At 51.8% G+C, this 27,991-nt stretch overlaps 1 protein-coding gene across 1 annotated transcript; it reads right to left on the minus strand.

The window, feature by feature from the left end:
- Nucleotides 1–1,201: 1,201 nt before the first annotated feature.
- MMP2 (matrix metallopeptidase 2) lies at nt 1,202–26,071 on the minus strand. The gene is made up of 13 exons (XM_061174332.1): nt 25,577–26,071; nt 22,804–23,030; nt 21,747–21,895; nt 20,560–20,688; nt 20,167–20,340; nt 17,278–17,451; nt 16,247–16,420; nt 14,185–14,340; nt 12,804–12,939; nt 9,022–9,158; nt 7,849–8,008; nt 3,582–3,691; nt 1,202–2,107 (listed from the first exon to the last, which is right to left on the minus strand). Exons 1-13 carry the CDS (start codon nt 25,730–25,732, stop codon nt 2,004–2,006), a joined length of 1,986 nt encoding a protein of 661 aa, XP_061030315.1. The 5' UTR covers nt 25,733–26,071; the 3' UTR covers nt 1,202–2,003.
- Between the last annotated feature and the right edge of the window lie 1,920 nt (nt 26,072–27,991).

The following is a 27,991-nucleotide window of genomic DNA, read 5'->3' on the forward strand; positions in this document are numbered from 1 at the left end:
TTCCACACTGCGCTACAGAAAAGCCCGAACGAACTTTTTGGCCAATCCAGTAGTATCAAGTAAGTAAAATAATGCATGCGTAGTGTTCATAGAAAAGCACTCAAGAAATGGCACCTTTTAGGTATTACGTAGTGGAGCAGCTAAATTTTCTCAGTATTTAACAGAGAACCTTAATAACAACATATTACAGCCGTGATATAAAGTGCCCCAGCTTTAGGGTCTTCAAGTAGAGGGTGGCAGACCCTTGTAGCTCTTTAGCACAGAAGGCAGTCTCTCCAAAGCCCTCAAGGACCTGAGCGATTGGGCAGGCCACAGGAGAAAAGAGGACTCCACCAAGGTCACTTCCAGAGAGACCTGTCCACTCCTCATCCCCTTCCCTACCAGCCCCACCATGAGAGGCCTGAAGTAATAGTCTATCGGAGCCAGAAAGGGCCTCTGAAACAACCCCAGGCCTTAAGTTTCTGTTCTGTAGCAGCTCCAGAATTTCTATATAGGAAGGGATTAAAAATGGGCAATCTGCTGGGGAGGAAGGTAAGGAGCTTATCATTAATAGAAGCTGTGTTTAGAAAGCACACACATTTCTCCCCTAGCTGAGTTTACTTAGAGGGTTTTGGGGGAGGTGGAGGTTAATGCTGCTGAGGGAGATACTCAGCTTCCGGCTAAAGCTCCTTCTCTAGGTCATCTTTGGCCTTGACTCAGGATGTTACCCAATATCTATGGTATCCCGGGAAAATCACTTTTCTCCAAGCCTTAGTTTCCTTATCAATAAAAGTTGACTAATAATATTCTCCCTTCTTTAGGTTGCTATAAAGCTTAAATGAAGTGATGCATGTGAAGTGCCTGGCATATAGTAAGCATTCTATTAATGGAAGGGGTATTAATTACTGTTGTTCACTGTTATTAGTATTAGAATTGGTGTTATTGTCAACGAAGAAACTGAGACTCAAGAAGGGAGGAAACCTTGAACAAGGCCCTGCAATTAAATAACAGAAACGCTGCTGTTCCAGGGCTCTTTCCACAGGACAGAGGGACTCCAGCTCACCCACCCTGAGTCTCTTGCTGTTTATTTGGGCATCTGTGACCTTTCCAGCAGATGTTACCTGTACGCTGCAGGGAGCAGAGATTTAGACTTCCTAAGTTTCCTCTTCTGGCTGGGGCTGGGGCCCCTCTCTAGGCTCTGCTGAAACAGCCGGCCAACACGGCCACTCAATCGGTGTCTTTATTCATACTCGTTGATTTTTCCCACGGGGAAACTGCTGAAGGGAGAGGAGGGGAGAGCTGGGCGAGGAGCCAGGGTTTGGTTTTCCTCCATCCAGTGGAGTAAGTGACAGAGGAGGGACATACTAAATAGAGTGACCAAGGGGACCATCACTACGTGGGCTGAGATGCATCGTGCAGTGACTTCAGACAACCTGAGTCCTTCTGTCAGGAAATGCAATTTCAAAGTGGAAAAATAAAAAAGATCAAAACAAAAAAACAAAGTGCATACAAAGCAAACTGCTAATGTAGGGACGGTTCTAAGGCAGCCAGCAGTGAGAAGGCCAGGTGTCTGGGGTGGCCACCGGGCCGTGCCCCTCTCCCACTGCCCCATGCCAGGCCAGGCTGTCGGGCCACCAGTGCCCTCTTCAGACAGTCTCTGTTGGCTCCAAGGGTGCTGTAAAGCCACAGAAGGTTGTGGAAGGAGAAGAGCCTGAAGTGTGGCAGCACCAGGGCAGCCCAAGACAGGGCTGCTTTGAGAATATCAAAGCATCTCTTTGGGGGTGGCTCTGGAGGGCTGGTGAGGTGTGGAGGGGGAGGGGCACCTGGGAGGGGTACAATCAGCACCTTTCTTGGAGCACAGGGCAGAGCCACTCTGTGGTTTCTTAAGTTACCAGGTGGGAGTGAGAATGCTGATTAACTACAGAGCTGAGGGCTGCCAGGCCCATCCGGGTCCTTCCCTGGTGCTCAGGGCCCGGTGTACAGAAAGTGATAGAGAGGCAGGCCCTGGGGGAGGCAGAGCCAGCTCAGCAGCCCAGCCAGTCGGATTTGATGCTTCCAAACTTCACGCTCTTCAGACTTTGGTTCTCCAACTTCAGGTAATACGCGCCCTTGAAGAAGTAGCTGTGACCTGGGATGAGAAAGAGAAGAGGCTGTGACCAACCCATTCTCAGGCATTACGGCACAGGGAAGGTTCCTGAGAGCTTTACAAGTCTGCCTGCCATAGGGAAGAAGCTTTTAAATCACCGGAGACCCCTGTGAGGCTGGAAGAAGGGAAACAGCTGTGGAATTATGCTCTCTGAGTCTCTGTTTCTTCATCTTTAAGATGTGGATAACGATACCACCTCTTAAGGCTTCTGAGGATTAAATGAGATGATATATGCTACAATTAAGATAAATAACAGAACTCCACCGAGCACAAGCTCCAAACTAGGCACTTTCCATTTCCAGAGGTGGCAAACCAGGAGGCTGCTAGCCCCATCGGGCCCACAGATTGGTTTTATTTAGTTCACACAAGTTTTTTGTTTTGTTTTGTTTTGAATAACTGGCCAACATGTAAACATCTGGAAATTTCATATGAAAATACAGATTTCTCACTTCCTTTTAAAAGAGTTAGAATATCTAATAACCCTGTCCCCTTTTCTTGCAGGGCAGAGATCGCCAGAAGCCGAGAAGCAACTGTCCCCTGAAAATGAGCCATGTGCTCTCTGGTGCTCCACAGACCCCACCACTCCCTACTGTCTGCCTTGCCTGCTTCACTTATTCATGCCACCAGCTTGGCCCCTGTGGGCTTCGGAATTTCTTGCTCCTAACATATATGATCTCATTTTCTTCCTTTCGAACCCTGGCATATAGTAGGTGCTCAATAGATGTTTATTTCTGAAGATAATCTTTAACCTAGCACCTGATTGTATCCTGCTTTTTCCTGGACATGTAAGACCTTTAGCCCCTGGAGGTCAGGGCCATGTGCTTAGCGTGTGATAGGAACTCAAGAAGCATCTTTGTGAAATTTAATTGAAATCTCCTCTAAAAAGCCAAACTGGGCTCATTTCCAGGGCCCTAGAGACCTCCCAGACGCCTCCTCAGGAATATGGTTTCCAAACTCCAAACTCTATCCCTCACTGGTTTGGTGTTTCATTCAGCAAGGGACCAGGGACAATTTGAGCCGATGGGATATCTCTGCCACCTCAGCAGCAGGGCCTAACAAAGTTTGTGCTGTCTCAAATGGAGCCATCCTTCTGCTAATGGGAAGCAGTCACAAGGCCTCCTGCAGAACCCAAAAGGGCCTGGATCAAACCCCAGAATGAATCCAGGGCACTGAGCCCAGCTTTCTCGCTCCCAGCAGGCCTCCCGCCCTCCCTGCTCCCTGGCTCCAGGCTCTGCAGCTGTGAGGGGCCTTTCTGGGTCTTATTGCCTGGAGCCAGCTGAGTGAGCAGAGGTCAGGGGTCTGGATGCCTTCCCAGCACTGGGTTGAAGGGGCTGATTTGTTTTCCCGGGGCGCCGCATGCTTTCCTGCACAATAAGGGAGTGTGTGCTTGCGAGGAGCAGGGCCCTGGCTGGGGGCAGGGAGTCCTAGAAAGTGGACAGAGGCCTGGGCAGCTCACCCCCGCCCTGCAGGTCCACCACGGCATCCAGGTTATCAGGGATGGCGTTCCAGGCATCTGCGATGAGCTTGGGGAAGCCAGGATCCATTTTCTTCTTCACCTCATTGTATCTGCAAGGAAATGGCATTGGTGAACCTGTGGGCATCCCTAAAGGCCAGCCCTTCCCCAACCTGATGGGAGGGCCAGGACGATGGCTCCTGGGTGAGCCTGGGAAGCCAGACCTAGCCCTTCAGGGAGGCCACTGACTGGAGCTGAGGGGCAGGGAGTCAGACCTGGGTAAATCCTAATTCCACTACTCACTAATTAGGTGACTTTGGACAGTCCCATGAAAACAATCTTGTGATTACCGCTCACGTTTAAGCAGTGTGTTACCCACCTTCCATATACTTTCTCAATCCTTTCGACAACCCTATGACACAGTCACTACCATAATACCCATTTTACAGACCAGAGGCTTAAAAAGGGCACCCAGTTTCTAAGTGGGAGTCCAACCCTGGCCTGTCTGGCTCAGGGCAGCAAACTGCTCTCTGAGCCTCAGTTTTACCATCTGTAAAATGGGTTATATTTAATTTAATGTATTTAATTAACATATATGTGAAACAGAGTAAAACATGCAAAGTGCCTATCCCAGTAGCTGGTACTGGGTAGGTATCTGGGAAATGTTAGTTCCCTTACAAACTCTGATCCCTGCTGCAGTACAAACAGCACTGGCCCAGGAGCCCAGAGACAGGGTCCTGCCCCATCACTGCCCTTCACGGCTCAGCTTGGACAAATACTGCTTCTTCATCTGTCAAGTGGAGTTGACAGTCCACATCCTGGGTGATGATCTTGGCTGGGACAGTGAGGTTACAGTACAAGGTGGTGTGTGAACCCAAGCCCTGTCAGTCACAGGGCGACTTCCTGCCACCTCAGTCCCAATCGCAGTTCTCAGGGCAAGTCGTTATCTTGGGCTCTGCCTTTAATTTGTGTAAATACCTTGAGTATTAGTTGGCATATTCTTCTTTCTGGCTAGCAACATCTGTGTCTTTTTAATTTGGAGGGAGAACTTTTTAAACGCTGGGGTTATTTTGATTCCATTGTTTCTCCACTTACACTCAATGTATTTATTATTCTGTAAATATTTAATGAGCTCCCACTATGTCGCTGTGGATATTGTAATCAACAAGATAAAGTCTTGCCCTCATGATGCTGATTTTCTAGATAGATCTGTGTTTGAATGCCATCCCGGTGACAGCCAAGCATCAGCCTCATAGCTGACTCTCTTCTTCCCCACAGCCAGCCTGAACACCTCCGCCCCAGAGGCCAAAAAAAAGCTTCCTCTCTGAGCCCCCTGCTACAGGGGTCTTCCCCCTCTGCCCATCACCCTCAGAACTGCCAGAAAAGCCTTCCTAATCCCAGTTCTGTCATGAGACTTCTTCTTGCCAAACCTAGCATGCTTCCTCACGACCTGGGGTACCAAAACCAAGTTTCCCGGCTCAAAATTCTAGCAGTCCATCCATGTCACCTGCACTGACCTCCCAAACTACATTCTCTAGAGTGATGATGGCTGAGAGCTATGTGTCCTTGAACTTGCCCTCATTTCTTTCCCACTCTATGCACGGAAGGTAGGAACAGCAGGAAGCAACCCCATTTGATGGATGAGGAAACTGAGGCTCGGAGAAGTGAACCAATTTGCTTCCAAGTTCTTTTCCTCCAGCAAGAATACAGCCATGGAGCCATCAGAACATGTTGGCTCTGAACAGGACCACACCTCTTCACATTCCTCTCTGTCCCCAGAGCCTCCTCCTACAGTGTTTCCTGCTCGCTGGTACACTCTTTTGAAAGGCTTCTCTGTGACCCTCTGAACTTCTCCCCTCTGGCTGCAGAACTGCAGTGCAGAGCAGGTGTTAAAGACACAGACATTTGTGTCCGAGCTTTTTCAAAGGTATATCCTTGAGGCACTTCAGCCTCAGTTTCTATACTTAGAAAATGGAGCTAATGATAGCATCTACCTTAAATGAGAAATACAGGTGAAATGCACAGCCCTGGGATGTGGTACAGGTCCCGTCACAAGAGCCATCACTATTTTATTTGTATGTGTTTATGTCTCTTCCCCTCACGATATTGTAAGTTCCACCAGGCAGAGAGCAACTATTTCTTGACCGCTGTCTTCCAGCACCTAGGTAATTGCCTGGCACATAGGAGATATTGAATATATTATTGTGGGTTTAGTGGAAGCTTCTAGAAGCAAGGGCTGAGCACTCCCTGGCATGACCTAGGGTTTGCCCAATCTGGAAGCAGCTGCTCGTCCTCTGTCATTCTGGAGCGCTCTCTCCTTCTCCAGAAAGGAGGCCTGGGCATCGGCAGACTCCACTAGGACCAGTGTCTCGAGCTCGTTAACTACCTCTCGTGGGAAAAAGATCTGTCTCCTTTGGAAACCCCGCCCAGATCCTCCAATAGATGTTTCAGTTCTGCTGCTTTTAAGGAAGATTCACAGAACTTCCTCTGTAGAGCAGGCTGTCCATCCCAGATCCAGGCTTTGTGAGGTGGGCTTGCTGCAGAAAAGGACTGGGAAGCAGATAACTCTGCCCAAAACCCAGCAAGGTACCACCACAGCGTGAGCATCAGTGTGTGTGTGTGTGTGTGTGTGTGTGTGTGCGTGCGCGCGTGCGTGCATGCGCACACGCACACACACACAATACACTCATGATTACGCATGGACATGTCTATTCTCATATGTTTACATTCACAGTACGTGCTGGAGGGTGATTATAAATGTCCTTTCAACACCATGATTCAAAGACAAGGGTTCTATGATTCTGCTCTGTGAGGCTGCGCCTCTTGCTGTGCATCAGTCTAAGCTCTGGCGATTCGGAGTGCCTCCCGTGCCGAGATGCCCTTCCACAGTACGTGCGCGCGCCTGGGGGTGTTCCGGAGCCTGTGGGCAGAGTGCCTGCTCCGTGGTTTCCTGGCTGACTGTTTCCTTTCTTGAGGCTTGAGATATCAATCAGCTTAAGTTGCTAAGTATCTTAGCAATATGTCTGGAATTCCACCCTGCCACGGCAGCCTGGGTCATAAACAGCTCCTGAATGCAGGGCAGCTGGGGGCGGGTGGTGGGGAGGAGACGGGAGGAGAGAGGCCTTGGGAGGGAAGCAGGATTGTTCCAGGGGTGGCAGACAAAGGTCCAGATGCAGCCATGGGAGGAAACATGGGGACGCTAGGAGGGAAGGAGGAAGACCACCCCTCCCCCACCGACCCGATGACCCTGAGGGTACAGTGCAGGGGGCCCAGGGTTAGAAGCCAGAAGAAGCGGTTATAATCCTATAATCTGTGCCAACACACTTGCCTATAAATAACTTAGACAAGTTGGTTCATTTCTACGGGCCTCAGATTCCTCATCTAGGAAATGTGAAGATTTAAAATCAAACTCCTGAGGTCCGGGCTGCCTCTCACTAACCTTTCCTGGAGATCAGGCTCCCTGACCCTCAGGCCTGACCGTGGCCTGTCAGAATCAGACCCTTCCCTTTGGATGAGCTGGAGCAGAGAGCTACCTGCTTCCACACTGGCCCCCGGCCAGCCTGTGCCCACGGCTACTGAGCCTGTGGCAGATGGGCCAGAGGGTGCCGCTGTTTTCAATGAGGCCGGATTTGGATGCTGGCTCCAGTGGACACCCGTCTCAGTTTTCATCCTATGTTTGCCATCTGCCATCCCTGCCTCCACCAGCCCCGTCTCTTGGGACCCCACTATCTCAGGTACAGTGTAGAAAAGTGAAGAATGTTCTCTGGGAGCCAGAATTCCAGGGTTTAAATCCCAGCCTGCCACTACTTGGCTGTGTGACTTTAAGCTAGACACTTAACCTCTCTGAACCCCTTTCTTCACCTGTAAAATGGGAGGAATAGTAATAATAATATCCACCTCATAAAGCCTTTGGAATGGTGTCTGGCACATAGCATCAGAGTAGCAGCTATTATCTTTATTTTTATCACTCCCTTCTTCAGTGATTCACTCTAAAATATGGGGCTCCAGACCAGACGGACATGGGCCCAATCCAAAGACTTCTGAGAAGGGAAAGGAGGATCTAACCAGAATTGTACCAGTAATGTGCCCAAGAATAGTTCACCCTTTGGTGACTTTTCAGAGGGCCCATAGCCCTGGCAGATTAGAGACCAGAGAGGGGGCGTCCATGGTCCACCAGCCTCCAAACTTAACCCAGGAGGCTCAAAGCCAGTGTCTTCTCTCCGTCCACGCAGCTGGAGGTGCTGCTCTCCTTTGCACCGCCCTCCCTTACCTCCAGAACTTGTCTCCAGCGAAGATGTACGTCTTCTTGTTCTTGCTCCAGTTAAAGGCAGCATCCACTTTTTGGACATCAGGGGGAAGCCCCAGGCTGGTCAGTGGCTTGGGGTACCCTCGCTCCAGGGTGCTGGCTGAATAGACCCAGTATTCATTCCCTGGGGTGGAAGAAGAGGGTGGGCTGGTGGCAGGTGCTGGAGGCTGCTCCTCCCACCATCCATCTGCCAGGGACCCCACTGTGGCCTTTCTCAGCAGGGACACAAGTTCTGCTCAGTTCCGGATTCAGTGTCCGGAATCAGGGTCCACATATAAGGTTTTACAAATTGGTTATGGAAGGTCCCTGGCCAAGAAGGTAAGTGGGAGTGAGTCCTAGCCTGGCTCCACTCACCAAGACAGAGACTCTAAGTGCCACACCCATTGTGAAGAGGCACCTTTTTCTAATTTGCACAAAGGTCCCCTGTGAGCTAGCAGCTGCCCTGATCACTCTGGGATGGAGGAGCTGGGAAGCCGGCTGGTGGAACATGCACCCGTGGTGCTTCAGCGCCCCCAGGAAGCCACCCCTGGGCCTCCACCGCAGCCCTTCCTGTGCCCCCTCATAACAGCCTGGTTTTCTGTCTCCCCCACTAGTTCATGAGCTCCCTGAGAAAAGGGGCTGCATCTCTGGCACATGACAGGTGCTCGAATAAAGATTAAATGAGCAGGGTTTCCCAAATGTTACCCATATGACCCTACCTTGATGATTTTTACCACTCATAGAGACTCCTCATATTACTTAACTCTTGAATTAACATTTTGCTTTCAAGGAATTCATTTTGAAGTCTATAGAAATAAATTTAAACATTAAAAATGAAAACAAATAGGTGTTTAAAAAATTCTAATTAAAATTGTCATCTGCCAAAGGCACTAGCATTAGGAAGGTGTTAAAGACACCAGAACTAAAGTGTCATTTTCCCTCTGGAAAAGGAATCAGAAGGATTGAAAAGGAATTAAAAGGTTATTGAAATGGTCGTTCTGTGGGCCAATGCTAGTTGACGCTGGGTGTCTGAACCCATCTCCCAGATGATGGTTGAAAGAGTGGATCTGTAAAGGAGAGGGAGCAGCCACCAGTGCACAGGAATCACGGTGCAGTGCCGCCCGGAGCCGAGGGCCAGGCAGCTCCCCTCCCACACACCTGCAAAGAACACAGCCTTCTCCTCCTGTGGGGCCTCGTATACAGCATCGATCTTTTCCGGGAGCTCAGGCCAGAATGTGGCCACCAGCAGGGGCCCCATGGGCTTGTCACGTGGTGTCACTGTTCGCCAAATGAACCTGGGTAGGGGAAGGGGACACAGGAAACCACACCTTCAGTCACTCTGCAGTTGTAACCGCACATGCCTCTATAAGCCCTCTCAGAAACATCCCTGGATGATTCCCTGGGAGGGGGGGAGGTAAGATCAAAGAAAGGGTGGAGAAGGACTGGAGAATGGGCAGAGCCCCCTCTGCAAGATGCCAGGGCTGAGAAGCAACCTTTTGCTCGCCCTCCTGCTCCCTCCTCCAGGAAGCCTTCCCTAACTACTTCTGTCCCTTACTGTGTTCTCCCTCCTCTGAGCCTCTCAAAATCATCAACACTGAGTGCCCAGAAGAGTAGTTTGATTGTTTGTTTTTTTAAGTGTCTTATCTTTCCTGTCAGATTCAAAGCCAATTCAGGCAGAGGCTGATGGCGCTCAAAAGTATTTCCTGAACTGAAATGATGGATTCAGGCACTTTGGTAGGAGTAGTAAAGAGCCATTGTTTATTGAGGGCCTACTAAGTGCCAAACACTTTATGTGGCTTGTAAAATGTCAACTTCAATGTCAATATTATAAGATAATATGCACTCTCAGTGGTCTACCCAGCATCTATTATCTTACTTCCCTATCATCCTTCCTCACAAAATTCCCACATTTATGGCCCCTCCTTTCCTATAGGTGGACCCAATCCCCATTCTGATGAGTTTAAGCTACCGGTTCTCAAAGTGTGATCTCCAGACCAACACCTGGAACTCATTAGAAATGCAAATTATTGGGCCCCACTCAGGACCCATGAATCAGACTCTCTGGGCTTGGGGCCCAGTTATCTGTGTCTTAAGAGCCTTCCAGATGATTCTAATGCATGCCAAAGTTTGAGAACCACTGACCTAAGCCTATCGGAGCTAAGCATTCCCTGGCAACTGTTATTGATTCAGCAGTGGCCATATGTCCTATGTTGGCACAATAAGATTGAACACATACACTTGTATTTCACATCTGGAGATCTGTCTCTCTCTTTCTTTTCTGCTGGATGTTTGCAAGGAAGTTTATAGCCCCAGTTGCCACTGGCAGCCATTGTGTGACCCTGAGGGACCCAGCCTTAGGATGAAGTTAATGCCAAGGACAGCAGTGGACAAAGACATCATTGAATCAGTGACCCTCTTTCTGCCCCTGGAGGCAGCCCTGCCCCTGGACTTTGTACCACGTGGGAGTAATTTCTTTCCATTGTTTAAGCTGGTTTGAGCTGGGATTCTCTGTTACTCTGCAGCCAAAACATCCTGATACAGGAAAGTATCACAATCCTTATTTGGCAAATGACGCTCAGAGAGGTAATGGAATTACCAGGATTCAAATCCACATCTGACTCCAAAGTCTGAGTTTAATTATCCTACAATACTGCCTTTCTTGTCCCCCACAATGCCTACCACCAATTTCTGCATATGGTCAGCGCTTAAATATTTACTGATTAATTCAAGGAGCCCGTTAAAACACTCATCAACTTCCTTTTGAAAGAAAGTGTGATGTGTCAGGCCAGGGATGGCTCCGACCTGGGCCTAGGCACTACACCCTTTCCTAACTCTGTACGCAGATCCGCACGTGTGGTCAGGGCTTCTTTAGGGAGAAGTGCTCCAGACCAAGGGTGGTGCTGGGGCATGGGGCCCCTGGGCTCACCTCTTCCCCAGCCCTGTAATGGGGGCTGCAGGACAGCACTGACGTCTGTTGTTACATGTCCTGGTTTGGGCATTCATGGCCTGATGGACCTGACTTCTCATTGCGTTTTGGGTCTCACCTCGCTCTGTATTCTTGCCCTCTCTCTCCCTACTGGCATCTGCCCCCCGGCACCTAGCCCAGTGCCTGGAGCAGAGGAGCCCCTTCACAAGAGTTTTTGGAACATCTTCAGCCTCACCAGGCTCTCCCGGGATAAGCCAGGAACTTTCACATCTCTACGGCTTTGTTCTTGCAGTTCCCTCATCTCAAACACGCTCCCACCCTGCCAGCCCCATCACGTCCATGCGCATCTGCTTCTTTAACGTTTCCGCTTGAGTGCTGCTTCACCTGCAGAGCTTTTCCTTCACTTGGACGTGTCTACAAAGCGTTTTGCTAATGTCTCTTGCAGTCACATCTCTTTCATTCTGCCATGTCAGTCCTCTATGCCTCTGTTCCCTAAACCAGACTGGGGGTGCTCAAACTTTAAATATGCATCAGAATCACTGGGGAAATTTTCTTTTTTTCTTTTTTGGCTGTGCCACATGGCTTGTGAGATCTTAGTTCCCCTACCAGGGATTGAACCCAGGCCCTCGGCAGTGAAAGCTCAGAGTGCTAACCACTAGACCGCCAGGGAATTCCCATGGGGAAATTCTCTTAAATGCAGATGCCTGGGACCTATTCCCAGAGGTTCCAGTCAGAGGGCCTGAGGGTGGGGACAGAAACCCACACGTTTAACCCTCACACTCTAGGTGGTTTCTGTGTGGGAGAGCCACTGACCTCTTTTTGAGGATACCGATTCAGGCATTAAGCAGCCCCTCCACCTCTAGAACAACACCTCGCACCCCCAGTTCCCAAAGCCTAGCAAAGGATTTGGCACAGTAGATGGCAAGTAATTATTTGTCGATAATAACAGCTAGTATACTTGAACGCACTTAGTCTGTGTCAGGCACTGTTTTAAGCACTAAGCTCACCTAATCCTTACAACAGCCCTGTGAGATAGGTTGGAATATTACTCCCATTTTAGAGATGAGGAAATTGAGGTTAAAAAGAGATACACAATTAACTTGCCTATAATCATGCAACTGGTTAGTAGCAGGTCCAGCATTCTAACCCAGGCAATCTGGCTCCAGAACTATTCTCTCAGCTATTATGCTCTATGGATGGACAGATGGATGGATGATGAATGGCTTGATGATGGATATGGACAATGGATGATGGATGGACAGATAATGGATAGATGGATGGATGATGGACAGACAGATGAATGGATTGATGGATGATGGATGGATCCTTTAATGTAGTCCTAGATTCTGCCTGCCTTTAGGATAGTTGGGTGAGTCTCAGCCCTGATGGATTGAGTCGGGGCCTTTATTTATAGCACGAAGGACACCACCTCTTTCTACCCTGTGGTTACTTGCTCCCCATACATAGAACATTTTAGGTCAAGGCCATTCCAGGAGAAGGCCTGTGGTAGACTGGATTATTGTTCCTAATTCTTCCCTCCATCCCTAGTTTAGAAGTATACATCCATGTGTGTTGTCACATGACTATGCAGTACCATCCCCTAGAGTAGGTATTGGGCTTGGCCATGTGATTTGCTTGAGCCAGTGGAATATTCTCAAACATGCTGAGACTGAAGGCTTTAAATGTGCTTGTGTGGTTTGATTTGGCCTCTTGTGCTCCTGCCATCTGCCACAAGTGGCCGCTAATCCCAGGAGAATGAGTGACATGCAGAGCATACCTGACCCCAAACTGCAGCCCGAAGCCGAGGCACCTAGTAGACCCACAGACTAGGAGAGGGCACAAGAAATGACTGTTGGGGTAGCCACCAGGATCTATCTGACACGCAGCAAAAATGGTCTCATACAGGCCATTCTGTGAAGCCCACAGTGGGATCCTTGAGCAAGAGATGGGGGCACGAGAATAACAGAGAAGGGGCAGAGGGCAAGGAGAACAAGAAGCAAGATCCCGCACTTACCGGTCCTTGAAGAAGAAGATCTCCCCACGGATCTGAGAGATGCCATCAAAGACTATGTCCTGTTTGCAGATCTCAGGAGTGATGGGGCCCAGTGTGGGCGTGGGGCCGGTGCCAGTGTCAATGTCAGGGGAGGCCCCTGGGGGAGGACACCTGACCTCAGACTCTCCCCAGCTCCAGGGGTTCTCCCTACCAGGCTGAGCCCCTAGGCTGGCCCACCCAACCTGCGAAGCATCAGAAGAATAGTATTCTGGCCTCGGTGTCAGCCCAGGGAAGACGGGGGACGAGGCCTGGACTTGGAGAGAGGAGACTGAACAGAAACCAGAATCCTGTAGCCCTTCGCCTTTTACAAATGCTCTTCCCTGACATCCTCAGAATCAGTCCTCTCTACATCCCTAAGAGGTAGGCATCATTATTACCCCCATTTTACAGATGAGGAAACTGAGGCCCAGAAAGGTTGTATATGACTTGCCCAAATATTTAAACCCAAAGCTCGTGTTAGTAAGCCCACAAGAGAGTCACGGCGGTCAGAGGGGATACTCGTGTGTCCAGTACTGGGGGTGTGGCACTTCCTTCACTCCTTAGGATAACCAGCCACAGTTTAGAGATGAAGAAACCGAGTCGAGAGAGGTAAAGACCGGCTCCATCTCTTGCAGCTGGTGAGTGGCAGAGGCAGCACTCGAACCCACAACCTCTCACTCTACTGCAGTTCTTCCCCAAGTCCAATGTTCCCCACACTTCATCACTCCAGAGCCAGTTTCATGATTTCAGCTTTGTCCAGGTACCACCAGTACTATTATATATTTACTTTTCTTTTTTTAAAATGGAGTTACTTTGTAAACTCTGGCCTCACTATAAGCATTAATATAAATAAAATCCCTAGTTTCAGGTACTAGTTGTATTGATCCTATTACACGTTAAAATAGAAGAATCGTTAGGAAGACTAGAAACTTGCACCCCTGTATCACTAAGGTCATTGCAGGCACTGGGAAACTCTACCCTGTGTTTAGCTAATTCTCCTGGATTCTAAACCTCACTTGGATGCATAAACCTGGTTGATCTTGGGCCAGAGGGTTACCTTTCTCAGACCTCAGTTGACCCGCCTAGAAAATGGAGAGCCCATTTCTGCCCCGCCTGCCTCACAGCGTGGCCCTGGGGAGCCAAGTGGGGCACAGACACTGGTGTTATTTGGAAAGGAAAGGGCTGTCCAAGGGCCCCCTTGGAGAGTTGCTCTGACACCCCCCCAGACCAGGTTAACACTCCTGCCCTTGTCTCCTGCAGTCCTAGACAAATGGGACCTGGATGGTTCCACCCCCTGGGCCTCCATCCCCAGTGGCATGACCTCCCCAGACCCCTGCCCCGGGGACCCCAAGCTGAGGCTTACCGTACAGCTCTTGAATGCCCTTGACGTCATCATGTGACAGGCGGAAGTTCTTGGTGTAGGTGTAAATGGGGGCCATTAGGGCTCCGGGATCCTCTGAGTGCTCCAGCCCCATTGCATGGCCAAACTCATGGGCTGCCACCAGGAACAGGCTGTACCCTGAGGGCCACAGGGAGGGGAGGGGGGACAGAAAGATAGGGAGAGAGATGAGAGAGAAGTCAGGCCTGGCCCTGGCGATGGCAACATTTGAGGACATCCCCATGGTGGGGCTGAGAGCGTGGAGGTGACATGTACTGATTTTTCCTTCTCCCAAGAACTCTGGGGTTAACAGACCATGCCTATTGCTTTCAAGGAGAGTCAACCAAAGTCCGCTTGTCCCTTTCCAGGTGGGCTGCACGTGTGCTATAAAGGGGAGCATGTAGCATCGGCAAATCCTCTATGTAGAGTCCCATTTATTAAAAATCCTATTTCCTGGCTCTTTGTTTCTCTATAAAGACTAAGGACAAAACCTGCTCTGCGGGGTCTCCAAAGAGGTAACCCCTGGGACCACCATTCCTGCTCCAGGGGAAGCAGTAAAAAGATTCTCACTTGCAGTGGTTGCCCAGGCTCAAGCCAGACAGTGGGCAAACCCTACTGTCACACCCTGTTGTGTGTTGAATTGCATCCCTCCAAACCCCACGTACCTGTGACTATGACCTTATTCGGTAATAGAGTCTTTGCAGATAAATTAAGATGTAAGTTAAAATGAAGCCATACTGCAGAAGGGTGGACCCTTAATCCAATGTGACCCATGTCCTTATAAGAAAAGAAGATACTTAGAGATGAACATATATGGCCAAATAACAACAGAGGCAGAGATTGGAGGGATACAGCCTCTAGAGGGAATGTGGCCTTACCCACACCTTGATTTTAGACTTCTAGATGACTCCAGAAGTGCAAGAGAATAAATTTCTGTTGTTTTAAGCCACCTGGTTGGCGGTACTCTGTTACGGCGGCCCTAGGACACTAATACACCGCCCCCCAGGTGCACCACACCTGCTCTGGAGTCTTAAACCACTCCGGCAGGTGGAGAATCCCACCTTTAGGTAGAGACTGCAGCAGGTAAAATCAGGATATGTCTTAGCACGGCACTTGGTGGAGGATGAGAAAAACTCCTTTGGCCAGCCTCTGTCAGCTGGCGTTCTCCAAGTTCCATCTCATTGAGAGTAAAAAAGAAGAAAAGTAACTTAAAGAGAGGCTGACCTAATTCTGGCTGGCCCAGGACCAGCACTCTCACCTGGCCATCTGGGGCCTTGAACCCAATGACACTGGGCCCTGCAGCCTAGAGTGGGCACAGTGCCCCCAAGGATTCTATTCATTGCAGTGACCACACAGTACGGTCATGACCTGTCTCCTGGTCACTCTCTCGCTCCAGCCTGTGAGTCCTGGAGGGCAGAGGACTGTCCCAGGTAGCTGTGTTTTCAACACCCAGCACTGACGAGGACCCCTCCATTCACAACTTGGCAAAGGATGGTGCCCATGGGGCAGGAGGGCTGTGGACGCTTCCCCGTGCTGCATGGAGGGAGGGGAGAGCAAGGACGAGGCTCCTCCTGTTTTCCTCTCTTCTGCCCACCTGGCTCCCTGAAGGCAGCTCTCTGTTGGAGTGAGAATGCCTCGCAGGAGAATCATCTCTCTGGGGCAGGGTTCCCTGTGCCCAGCACTGAGACATTTTGGGGTTTGACAGCCCCACCTGGAGGGGTACAGATGTGGGAGGGAAAAGCAGCATCTCCTCGGGAAAGCTGGTTCCCACCCAGGAATCGGGTACTGGGATGGACGGGGTCTTATTTCGGAGGCCATGTCTCTGCCCGGAGAAACAAGGCCAAGGCAGGGACCCTGTCTCCACGAGGAATGGACAGCATCTCTGCCAAGTGGGCGGGTCTGTTGTGGGCAGTGTCTCTACCAGGTAGGTGGGTGTCTGGGGGGCAGTGTCTGTGGCTGAGGTGGGTGGGGACTCTGGAAGATTTCCAGCCCAGTCGCGGGCGGGGCGAGGTGTGCAGTGTCTTTGCCCAATGGCCAGGGCTCCTACCTTGGTCGGGGCAGAAGCCCCACTTGCGGTCATCGTCGTAGTTGGCTGTGGTCGCGCACCACAACTTCCCATCGCTGCGGCCGGTGCTGGTGCAGCTCTCGTGCTTGTTGCCCAGGAAGGTGAAGGGGAAGACACAGGGGGCACCTTCCGAGTTCCCGCCCACAGTGGACATGGCTGTGGGGTTAGGGACATGGGTCAGCGGGCAGCGAGGGGTCTGGGGCCACCGCCAGGGAGCAATGATATGATGCGGACACGAACAAACCAGGCTTACTGAGTACTCACTCAGTCCGGGGCATGTGGTCAAGTGCTTTACACACCGCTCACCCTCTTGGTCCCCTCCAACAACCCTGTGTGGTTGGGACCCTAGGTTACCCCCCATTTCATGGATGGGGTCACTGGAGCTCAGAGAGATTAAGTAACTTTCCTGGGCACATGCTGCTAGGAAGTGGCAGGGCTGGGATGCAAACCCAGGCAGCCAGATTCCAGAGCTTTAATTAGCCTCCCATGGATGGGACCACAGCGGCTAGAGGCAAAGGGGGCTGGGCAGAGCTGAGGGTGTCAACACATTTTCCGAGACTGGGAGCTCCATCACACACGGTCTCACGGGAGACCTACCTGTGTCTCCTGCAGAGAGCAGGGACTCAGCAAATGTCTGCTGAAGGAAACAAGGAAGAAAAGAAGGGAAGGAGGGAGGGAGTCCTTATTGAAAAACAGAGACCAAAGGAGATAATAGACTGAGACAAAGAAAGGCAGGCAATAGAGACGTTGAGATCAGAGAGAGGAAGAGACAATTGCCAGGGAGGCTGCGAGACTGCGGGTCATTCAGAGGGTCCTGGGTGGACCTGACATTAGACATCACCAACCGATTCAGCTGAACTGGCTGTTGGTGCCCAGCGTCTGTCCTGATTTTGGTGTCCGTGCTGGACCAGCTGCTAAGCACCCTGACTAGCGCCCCGGTCCTGGGGAAAGGAGGTGGGGACAGGGCTCCCGTGGGTTTGCTATCGAAGGACAGGGAGAGGCGTGACACCTACCGGTCTCGGGGCAGAAGCCGTACTTCTTGTCGCGGTCATAGTCTTCGGTGGTGCCACACCAGCGGTAGCCATCGGTACGGCCCTCCGTGGTGCAGCTGTCATAGGATGTACCCTGGAAGCGGAACGGGAACTTGCAGGGCTGTCCGTCGGCGTTGCCACCCATGGTGAACAGGGCTGGGATGCAGGAGAGAGGGGGAGGGTGCGAATGTGAGGGAGACCGCCCATCTGCCCACGGGAGCATCCGCTGGGCACCTGCATGGGCGCAGAGCTGGCTTGCTGCCCACCTGCCCGCTCATAGCAGGGGAGTTGTAGCGTTGGTAAAACGTTAACAAAAACATCTATCCTGGCTGGTAAACTGCTGCTCCTCTGAGCTCCCAGGGGGTAATTACCCCTGCCTACCCGGCCAACCCCATCCTTCCCCTGGGACCTTATGGACAGCCCCTCCACACCAGCAATAAAATAGTTAACACCTGGCACACAGTGGGGCCCTCAGATCCCTGCCCCAGCCCCAGGATCACTATCCGCTCTGCCTGGTCGTTGCCCACATCCCTGCGGATGGCTAAATATATCATCCATGGTGGGCAGGATGGCAAGAGTCTCTCCATTTGATAGATCGGGAAACTGAGGTTTGCAGAAGCTGGTTCCAGAACTGCTCATGGTCATATAAACGGAAAAACTGGATAAGGGTTGTAACTGAAAACTACAAAACACACTTAATCGCAATCTCTCCCTTCCTCACTCTGTCACACACGCTCGTGCACACAGAGAAAGCTTCACCTCCTTTCAACCCCAGGCCCTTTCCAGTCCCTGCAGGAGGGAGGAGGAGAGGAGAAGGAGGGCAGGACAGGGAGGTGGTGTTTTGGGGGACCTTTCAAGACACACCTCAGGCTCCCACTCCGACCTCCCCAAGACATGGGCCATGACTGGAGAGTTCAGGGGAGACAGTGGGATTAAGAGTCTGGGCTTGTCTGTCTTGGGCTCTTCCCCTGCTCCCCCGTACCCTCATCCACCCCAAAGCTACAAAATTGTGTGTCTTTGGATTTGCCAACTAGCAAAACCACAAGTGCATAACAAGGACCATCTGTGCACTACGGCGCCAGAGGTGACCTCACCAGCCCCCGTTAACTCCGCCATGGCCAGAATTGAGCCCAGTCCGTGACGCCCCCATCGCAGGTCTTGGGGCCCCATACCCTCACTGCTCCCGTCTCCCCAACCGAGTGACCTTCTCCTGCAACGCCAGGAACAAGCGGACGAATGGAGGAAGAAACACTGAGGCCAGATGCCTTGGTGGCCTCAAAGTGGGAAAGGCAATTGTTAAATATATCATCCATGGTGGGCAGGATGGTGTTAACCTCAGTGGAGGCCAGTCTCCACCTCCGGCCTTCCATCAGCTGCATTTCTACCACCCAGGAAGCCCCCATCTCCTCTCAGATCCTGCCCCCAAAGGGATGGAGAGAAGCAGACGCTGACTCAGCAGTCAGGAGGGGCTGAGTAACCAGAACCTCTGCCCCAAGACCCAAACACGTGCATGTCGTGCGTACTTGCATCTGGCTAAAGACCAAATCAATGGCTAATGTTCAGGGCAGGGAAAAACCCTTCCCTAACTTATGAATTCCAGCTGTTTCCACTTCTATTATCAAGACATTCTGTTCTAAACACCGGGGTTGACACATGGGAGGGTTAACGCCATCCAAATCCCTACTGGGAAATGCAAGATACATTAAATATTTTTGGTTTTAAATATTTCTGACTTATTGATGGTCAATGCCTTGAACTCTTACTTAATACAAAGTATTGCGTGCGCTTTGGTACCAAAAGCGTAAACAGGAACACAGTTAACCAGGTTTTTGTTTTTTTCCTTCTGTCAACATGGCTGGTGCTTAGGGTTCAGTTGCAATAAAGTCGCAGAGATTCACAAACATGTAAAATTACAGCCAAGAAGACAGAGGCATCTATAGATCAAGGAGTCTTTATGGGATAGTGAATACTTTTAAAAAGTATTTTAAAAGGTTTTGGACTTTCTCCCCTTTTCCCCAAACTTTCTCAGCTTTCAATCTCTAGAATCATTAAACACGATGACTTGATAGAGTATGAAGTACGTATGCTGTCCTTTTATGATTTCTGTACGAAGTGTGTCAAGGATAGATAGATGAAAAAGGATTGAGTGTGTATGTCAATACCCTCACCTTTTTTAAAAACTTTTCCCTCTACATTGCTTCAAAATATCTGAAGCTTATGTCTCAAGCACTGACAAAAATGCACACAAAAATACGGAGTCAAACCTAATGCCTTTGCCAAGACACAGAGATGCAGCCACAAGCAAAGACAGATGGAGACCAAGGAAGGCAGACGCAACACCTCCCAGACAACCACACACACACCCACACACGTACTCAGAGTCCAAATCAGAACCAGAAGTGATGGCTGAAATTCCCCAGGTTGGCATCCCCAAGCCAGGCTGGGTACCAGCCTTGGTGTCTGAGTCTTGCCTCCCAATCCCACTGCTAGGCTTCTCATCTACCCCCAAGCCTCTCCTCATGCCCTTGAACCTCCAATCCTGCTGGAGAGTACAGAGTGGTTCTCTAGAGATCCGCTGGGCATTTTAATCATTCTAAGTTCCTCTAACGCATGTTAGAAAAAAGTAATTAGTGCATCAAACTGGTGAGTTCAAAAATATTATTACTAATGATAAAACTTAAAGAAAAAAAAGGAATTGATTTAATGAAAGTATTAGGTGAATAATGGAACAGACGAGAGGGGCAAAGTGATGGCTCAGATCAGGACATGGGGCCTGAAGGAAGTTGAGGGGACACTGGTTGACTGGCAGTGCCAGGCCTGGGGAGTGTGGAGGCCGGGAAGGTGGAGGCCTGGGGCCAGGAGGACACTCACCTTCGTGGGGGCAGAAGCCGTACTTGCCGTCCTTGTCGAAGTTGTAGGTGGTGGAACACCAGAGGAAGCCGTCGCTGCGGCCCGTGTCCGTGCAGCTGGTGTACTCCTTGCCGTTGAACAGGAAGGGGAACTTGCAGTACTCCCCGTCGGCGTTCCCATACTTCACGCGGACCACTGAGGGGCCACACAGGGTGGAGGGTGAACCTCTCCGGGCCCTTCTTTAGAGACCAGGATTGTGACTCACCAGGGTGTGTGACCTCCCTCCCCCTCCCATCTGAGCAGATGGAGGGGTCCGCGGTTGCCAGGGAAGCCAAAGTCCTTGTTGCTAGGTGACAGGGAGGCATGCAGAGGACCGGCGAGGAGGCTTGGGCATGCGGATGGTCACTTTCTTACCTTGCCCTTCTCCCAGGGTCCACAGCTCATCGTCATCAAAGTGAGAGTCTCCCCCAACGCCAGGGCCTGGGGCGAAGGCGTGAGCCAGAAGCCCGTCTTTGCCGTCAAAAGGGTACCCATCTCCATGCTCTGAAACACACTGGATCTCAGCTTCTAGCTACCCCGCTGGGCACTGAAACCCAAGCACATGCCATCCATGGTTGGGGCCCTTTAGCCCACCTAGCATCTGTCCCCTTCCCTTGTCCTGCTGGGTTATCCAGGACTGGGGACACAGTGAGTCTAGAGTATTGCTGACTTGATTGTCACCATCCTATGGTCTACACTACTCCCTCAAGTCTACACAGCCTTCAGAATCTCTGCCACAAACCTTCACTTCTACACTACTGCCAATGACACTACAGCTATCCACATACCTACACTGCCATACCAGTCTCCTCACCACCCACACTCATTGTCCACAGTGTCTACACCATCTACCCTCAAGTCCACACTGCTCTCTCTTAGCCGTATTGCCTCCCTTCATGTCACACTATCCCCAATGGCCACAACACTAACCCTCATAACCGCTTTGCCACCCAGGGCCACATGCCTACACTGTCTCCTGTGCCTGTGCCACTTACCCTCATCACATACCACTCACAATGTCTATTCTACACTGCCTACCTTCGTGTCTACACTACTGCCAGTGTTCCCACCCCAACACACATGGCGCCCTGGACGCTGGGTTCCATTCCACTTACTCTCATGTCTACACTGGTCCATCTGACCCACTCTCATATCTAGAGTTCCTCAGTGTCTCTGAGTGTCATCCAATAGAACTTCCTGCCATGATGGGAATATTCTTTGTCCAACTTAATAGTCTGATGGGGCTACTGAGCACTTGAAATCTGACTAGTGTGACGGAGAAACTGAATTTCAAATTTTATTTAATTTTAACTAATTTAAAAGTAAGTAGCCCTATGGATCCAGGGGCTACCATATTGGACAGGAGATGGGGAGCCATTTGTTTTCAGGTTCACACCGCCTCCAGGGAGTCACGTCACTGCCTTCCCATCAACGCGGCTCTCCGGTGTCTGCATCTTCTGCCCTCCTAGCTAAGCTGGAAAGGAGTCCCCTGTGGCTCTCTAATGTCCGGATCGCCCCTTTGTCTCTGCACTGACCCCCCTGCTGGCCCCTCTTCTGCCTACCCCAGCGGCCAAAGTTGATCATGATGTCAGCTTCTCCATCATGGAGCCGAGAAAACCGCAGTGGAGTCACATCACTCCAGACTCGGAAGGCACGAGCGAAGGCATCGTCCACTGTCTCGGGGTCCAGATCAGGGGTGTAGCCAATAATCCTGGAGGTGGCAGAAGTGCACGTGAGTGTGTACGGGTGTGCAAAGGAACGTGAGTGTACCTATGCATGTGAGTGTGTGTGCATGCGTGCAAGGGTTTGTATATGCAACTGTGTGTGTATGCAAGGGTGTGTGTGTGCGCAAGTGTGTGCATACATGGGAGGGGTGTGCGAGTCTGTGTGCATGAGCATGTGCATGTGAGTGTGGATGCACAGGCAGACAATGTGTGTGCATGTTGAGTAGAGCTCCCTGGGAGAAGAGCCCGCCCAGAGTGCCTTGAGGGCCGGCAGTGCCTCAGGTCAGCCTGTATCATCAGGCCCTGCCTCAGGCGTCTCTTCCCTCCCTCTGGCTGAGGGAGAAGGATGGGGGTGTGAATAGTGCATTACGGGACACAGCACAGAGATCTCATCCTTGGAGTCCAACATGAGCCGTACAGAACAGAGCCCACAGCCCAATTAACAACCAATTATAACAACTCTATAATACAATAAAAAACCCAATTAGCAACCAATCATCAAGTTCCCTTTACCCGCCCCAATGACCTCATCTGATAATAATAGTGACTAGCATTTATTACACTCTTACTACATGCTGGACACTGAAATCCCTTTATACATATGATCCAGTTCCCAAGCCGTAAGTAAGGCTTCGTTTTAACCCCATTTGGCAGATTGGAAAGCCAAGGCTCAGAGCGCTGAAAAGGAAGGAGTCCAATGCCGCACAGCCAGTAAGCGTGAGATTCAAGTCCTGGTCTGTCTTATTCCAGGTCCTAAGAATTCTGCATGCAAGCTCCTTAAGAGGCCAAGTCCTCCCAAGATAACTCCCGGGTCCCCGGAGCGGGGAGGCAACGCCCAATGAGACGCGGTGTCCCTTGACCCAGGGCCCTGCCTCCCGCAGCCCTGCCCCGGCACCTGTAGGTGATCTGGTTCTTGTCCCACTTGGGCTTGCGGGGGAAGAAGTTGTAGTTGGCCACGTCGGGGTTGCCGCAGCGCGGCTTCCGCATGGTCTCGATGGTGCTCTGGTCCAGTTCACCTGTCTGGGGTAGCCCGAAGAACTTCTGCATCTTCTTCAGCGTGTCCTTCAGCACAAACAGGTTACAACTCTCCTTGGGGCAGCCATAGAAGGTGTTCAGGTATTGCTGGAAGAAGTAAGCACCCCGGCACAGGCAGCCACGTCAGGATGGCATAGTACTGATCAAAGGAGTCAGGGACCCAAGGGCACTGGGTGGAGTCCCAGGTTCCCAAACCAGCTCTGTCACCCACTAGCCGAGTGACATAAAAGCTGTAGAGAGCACGGCTTGGGAGCACATGTTGAGTGCTTACTATGTGCCCAGGCACTAATGTCAGCTTGTGTTAACTCATCGAATGCTCACAGCAACTCTATCATGTAGACAGTCCATCATACAGGAGGAAACTAAAGCACAGAGAGCTTAAGAAACTTGCCTAAGATCACACAGCTCACAAATGGCAGAACTGAATTTGGACCCAAGCAAACTGGCTCCAGAGCCCAGGCTTAGAACTGTACTTCTCTACCACCCCTCTTTACCTCCATCATCTCTTTTAATCCACCAAACTACTGATGACATAGAGATTACTTTCCTCACTTTTCTTTAAAGAGATTCAAGGGCTATTTGCCTGGGCTCCAGCAGCACAGTCCTGGGTTCAAATCCTGAATCTGCCATTTTCCAGAAGAAAACAGTCCTGTCCTTCAGGGCCTGTGCAGCAGGCTCTGCCCCAAAAGGGAGGCCAAAACCAAACAGGCCCCTGCAGGGCATCGGGGACCAATCAGCTCATTTATTTGTTGAACAAATACTTTTTGACACGTACCAGGTGCCAAGCCCGGTGCTAGTGCTGGGGGTCAAGTGGTGAGCACGACAGATGTTTCTAGTCTCTAGGGTTCAAATCCCAGTGTGGGGAGGCTGATGGACCACAAACAAGTGAAAAATTAAATATGTGATAGGAATGGTGGGAGGAGCCAGGAGATCTCATTACTGGGGCCCTAACCTTGTTTGAGAGGGTAGTTAGGAAAGAAGAAATAAAGGGTATAATAATAATAATGATAATAATATAATGACTAATACTTATTGAGCACTTACCATGTCCCAGGTACCCTTCAAAGTGTCTAAGATTACCTCTCCTCGAACCCCAAGACAGGTACCATTATTGCCCTCAAGTTTGCAGAAGCAGCTGAGAGAAGTTAAGTCACTTGCCCAAGATTTACTAGGCCAGTTGGTTAGTGTACCCCCAGATTTGAGGCCAGGCAGACTAAGTTCAAAGCCTGGCTTCTCAAGCTCCCGTCCCCACTGCATTGCCTCTGGGCAAGATGGACTTCCATATGCTGTAGAAAGCATGGGGACCCAGGAAGCTTTGTCAGTGCTCCAAAGCTCCACCCTCGCCCTCAGCCATAGCCCCCTCATTATGCAGACCACCTCCAGACCCTTGAGAAAGACAGCCCCCTAAAAATGTAAGGTTTCCCAACCCATTTGTCCAGAGAAGGCAAAGACCTAGATGCTGGAAAAGGGGCAGGGGTGGTGTCACATCCAGAGAAGGGGCCCCCCAGGTGACCAGGGGCCACGAGGATCCTGTCCTGGCAGTTTGGGGACCACGCTGAAGGAGAATAGAGGCTTTCTAAGGTGGCTGAAGCAATAACGTGGCAGATGGCTTGTGTGCTGGAAAGAACATCTTGAGGGGTCCCCAGCCCGAGGCGCTTACAGGGTGAGGGGGAGTGCCCTTCAGCTGCCCCCATCTCTGCTTGTGCAATGTGGTGGCCTGGATGCCCCTCTGGCCAGGCGCGCGCACGCTCGCAAAACAACATCTGAGCCGCAGCTCGGAGCCCCGCCAGGAGGGAGGGCTCCCTGGCCGCTCTCCGACCCCAGCCGGCCTCAGTCCGCCCCCGCCCCACGCGCCAGGGCCCTCGTGCCGCCCCTCCCTCCGCCCTGCAGGCCAATTCTCTCCTTCTGTCCTCCGACCCCTCTGGAGAAGTTCGAGGAAACTTTCTGAAGTCCAACCCTTGACCCTCCTTGACCAACTTGCTCATTGAGCCATCGGAAAAAGTGCTGTCCTCTTCCCTCCTGACCCCAATACTTGCCAAAAGGTCCCGGGGAGCGGTTTGTCCAAGGCCCCTCTCCAGATGTGTGCCAAAGGTTCCCAGACGTTTGCCAAAGTTCCGCTTTGCCCAGAGCTCCCACCCTCACGCGTGCAAAAACTTATCCAAATTGTGTGCCAAAGGCCCCTCTTCTCTAAGTCCCACAGGGGTTTAAAGGATCCTCCACCGTTTGCAAAAGAGACCCCTTTAGGATTTTTGCCAAAGGCCTAGCAGGACGCTGGCCAACGGCCTCGTTAGCCAATCCCCCAGATGTGTCTAAGAGATGTATACAAAGCCGCCCCCCTTTGCCAAATCCCGGATACTAGACAATGTCCTTGCTATTTGCAAAGGGGGCCCATTCCAGCGGTTTCAAAGCACCCCCCGCGCCCCCCGCTGTGTCCTGAAAGTTGCCAAATTGGGCTTCTCCTCTTACCACAGCTCCCCACCCCCTCCTCCTGCGAACCAGACCACCCCGTGCTGTTTGCTGAAGCCCCTCCCCCACGCTGTGTGCCCTCCGTGGGGATGGGGGGAGGGGTGGCCCTTCCTCCACGTCTGAAGTTTGTCTAAACTCGGTTGGACGAGGCTCGCTTCGGAACTCACCACAGCCAACTCTTTGTCCGTTTTGGGGGCGACATCTCCAGGAAACTTGATGATGGGCGACGGCGCGGCGGTGGCGCGGCCCAACAGGCAGCCCAGGACGCAGAGCGCCCGCAGGGGGCCGGCCAGCGCGCCCCGAGCCACTCGCGCCTCGGTCATTGCGCTCCCGGGTCCCGCGCGTCGCCCAGGGGGTGGCTGGCTCGGTGCGTGTGGCCGCGTCGCCGCCTGGCTGGCGCCTGCTCCCCCGCACAGCGCTGCGCCCCCAGGGGCTGTTCCACTCGGTCTCCTCGGCTTTGCCCGGCTCAGCGGCGCATGGTCCGGCCCCCAGCCCTCGCCGCCGCCGCCAGCTCTCGCCGGTCCTGGCAAAGCCTTTGTATGTTTAAAGCCCCAGATGCGTAGCCCCAGCCACCGCCGGAGGAAGTCTGGATGCAGCGGAAACAAGGGAGGGCAGCCGCCAGATGTGGCCGGCTGGGCTGGGAGGGCGCTGGCAGTGCGGCGCCGGGTGGAGGGGGAGCGCTCAGGCCCGCCCCTCTCCGCCCCATTCCCCCTCTCGCCCTCCTCCTCTTTTCTCCTTTCTTTTCCTTTCTCCGCCTCTTTTCCCCTCAGCCAGAGCTTTGGGCCTCTGCGAGAACCATCAGTGCAGCGACCTTCCAACCTTTACTCCCCAATCCGGGCGCAAAACCTATGGAACCTCTGTTGGGAAACATCTGGCGCGACCACTCTAGACACTTGACGTCCTGAGGCTGGAGAGCAGCGGTTCTTGGAGGGACACGCGGAGGGGGGCCGGACGGCCTGCACTCCCAGGGGCGTAGGTCAGAGATGGGGAGGAAGGGTCAGGAACAGATGATCAGCTGCACCTATAGATCGTCAGAGAAAGAGATTTTAGTTGATTAGAGATGGAGACAGAGAGATGAGAGAGATAGGCAGAAATGGAAAGAGATACAGAGATGGAAACAAAGTGAAGACCCCTCCTTCCTCCCCTCCCTCCTTCCTCCCCTCCCTCCTTCCTCCCCTCCCTCCTTCCTCCCCTCCCTCCTTCCTCCCCTCCCTCCTTCCTCCCCTCCCTCCTTCCTCCCCTCCCTCCTTCCTCCCCTCCCTCCTTCCTCCCCTCCCCTCCCTCCCTCCCTTCCTTCCTTCCTTCCTTCCTTTCTTCCTTCCTTCCTTCCTTCTCCTTCCCCTCCTTTTCTTCCTTCTATGACTACTTAAGCATTTACTTGGCCTCAGGCATAATGCTAGGTGCTAGATAAACACTTGGAAACCCAGCAGTCCTGGTCTCTGTCCCTGAGGAATGTCCCCTTCCTCCCTCAGGAAGGAGAATTCATTAGGTGCTAAGCTGTGATGGGGAACTCCAGCAGGTGTGGGAACACCTGACCTCAGTCCCTAAACTAGTATAGGTGGTCAGGGAAGGCTCCCTGGAAGAAGGGACTTCTGGGCTTACACCTGAAGACATGACATGAGAGTATTGGGGTGGGGGGAGGGATGTGGAAGGCACAGTCTAAGGAACAACATTTACAAAGGTCCAGAGATGAAGGACAGCAAGATGCACTGGAGAAGGACGTTCCCTCTATCTGAAAACTGGGGGTGAGGGGGGAGGGTGAGGAGATGGGACTGGGGGTCGGCAGGGACCAATTTGAGGAGCAAAGTCATGGGCTGAAAGGGTCAGCAACAATCTGCCTGTGAGGGCCTTGGAAGTCAGGGTGATGAATCTGGTCTGTATCGTAAGAACCAGAAAAGCTTCTGCAGCTTGGGTGTCAGTGGGTTTCAGACAAGTACAGGCTTGCCTGGCAGGCATGTGCTGCTGGCTGGCCAGAAGTCAACCTGAAAGGCACCCCTTGGGAAGGACTTCGCTCCACAGGAGGAGCCCAGCCCATCATCCTGACCCAGGGAGAAGCCTTGGCTATTTGGGGAAGGGTGAGTCTGAGGTCAGTGGGAGAGGGGGTTGCCTCCTGGCTAGGCCCCATTTGGCTCAGGTCCACATCCTCTGGATAACCAGAGAGCCAAGTTGGAGAGCAGAGAGCTAGGAGTGAAAATGGAAAAAGTTGTCTCACTGAAGCAGGGCTTACAAACTCGTGGCCTGTGGGCTGAATCCCGCCTGAACAGCACTTTGAAACTTGGGACACTTCATCTAAAAATCTGACTTTCTGGTTTTCTTTCAGAAATTCCCGCAAATCTGGCAATACTGGGTGCCAATGTCCACATGGCAACAATTAGCTGAGGCTAAACAGCAGCTGCCTCCTTTAGATGAGGCATGTACTTTGGTTTGCCACAGTCCCCACCATTCTCTATTGCCTTGCATGTGACTCAGCTCAGTTTTGCTCATTTACATCACTTGTCCCATTTGAGGTTTAACATTTTCCCGAAAACCTTTGTAAGACATTGGGCACTTCTGGCATAGGGCAGCTTTGACTGTGCCTCTTC

Source organism: Eubalaena glacialis, chromosome 18, assembly GCF_028564815.1.
Source record: "Eubalaena glacialis isolate mEubGla1 chromosome 18, mEubGla1.1.hap2.+ XY, whole genome shotgun sequence".
NCBI classification, from domain to species: Eukaryota; Metazoa; Chordata; class Mammalia; order Artiodactyla; family Balaenidae; genus Eubalaena; species Eubalaena glacialis.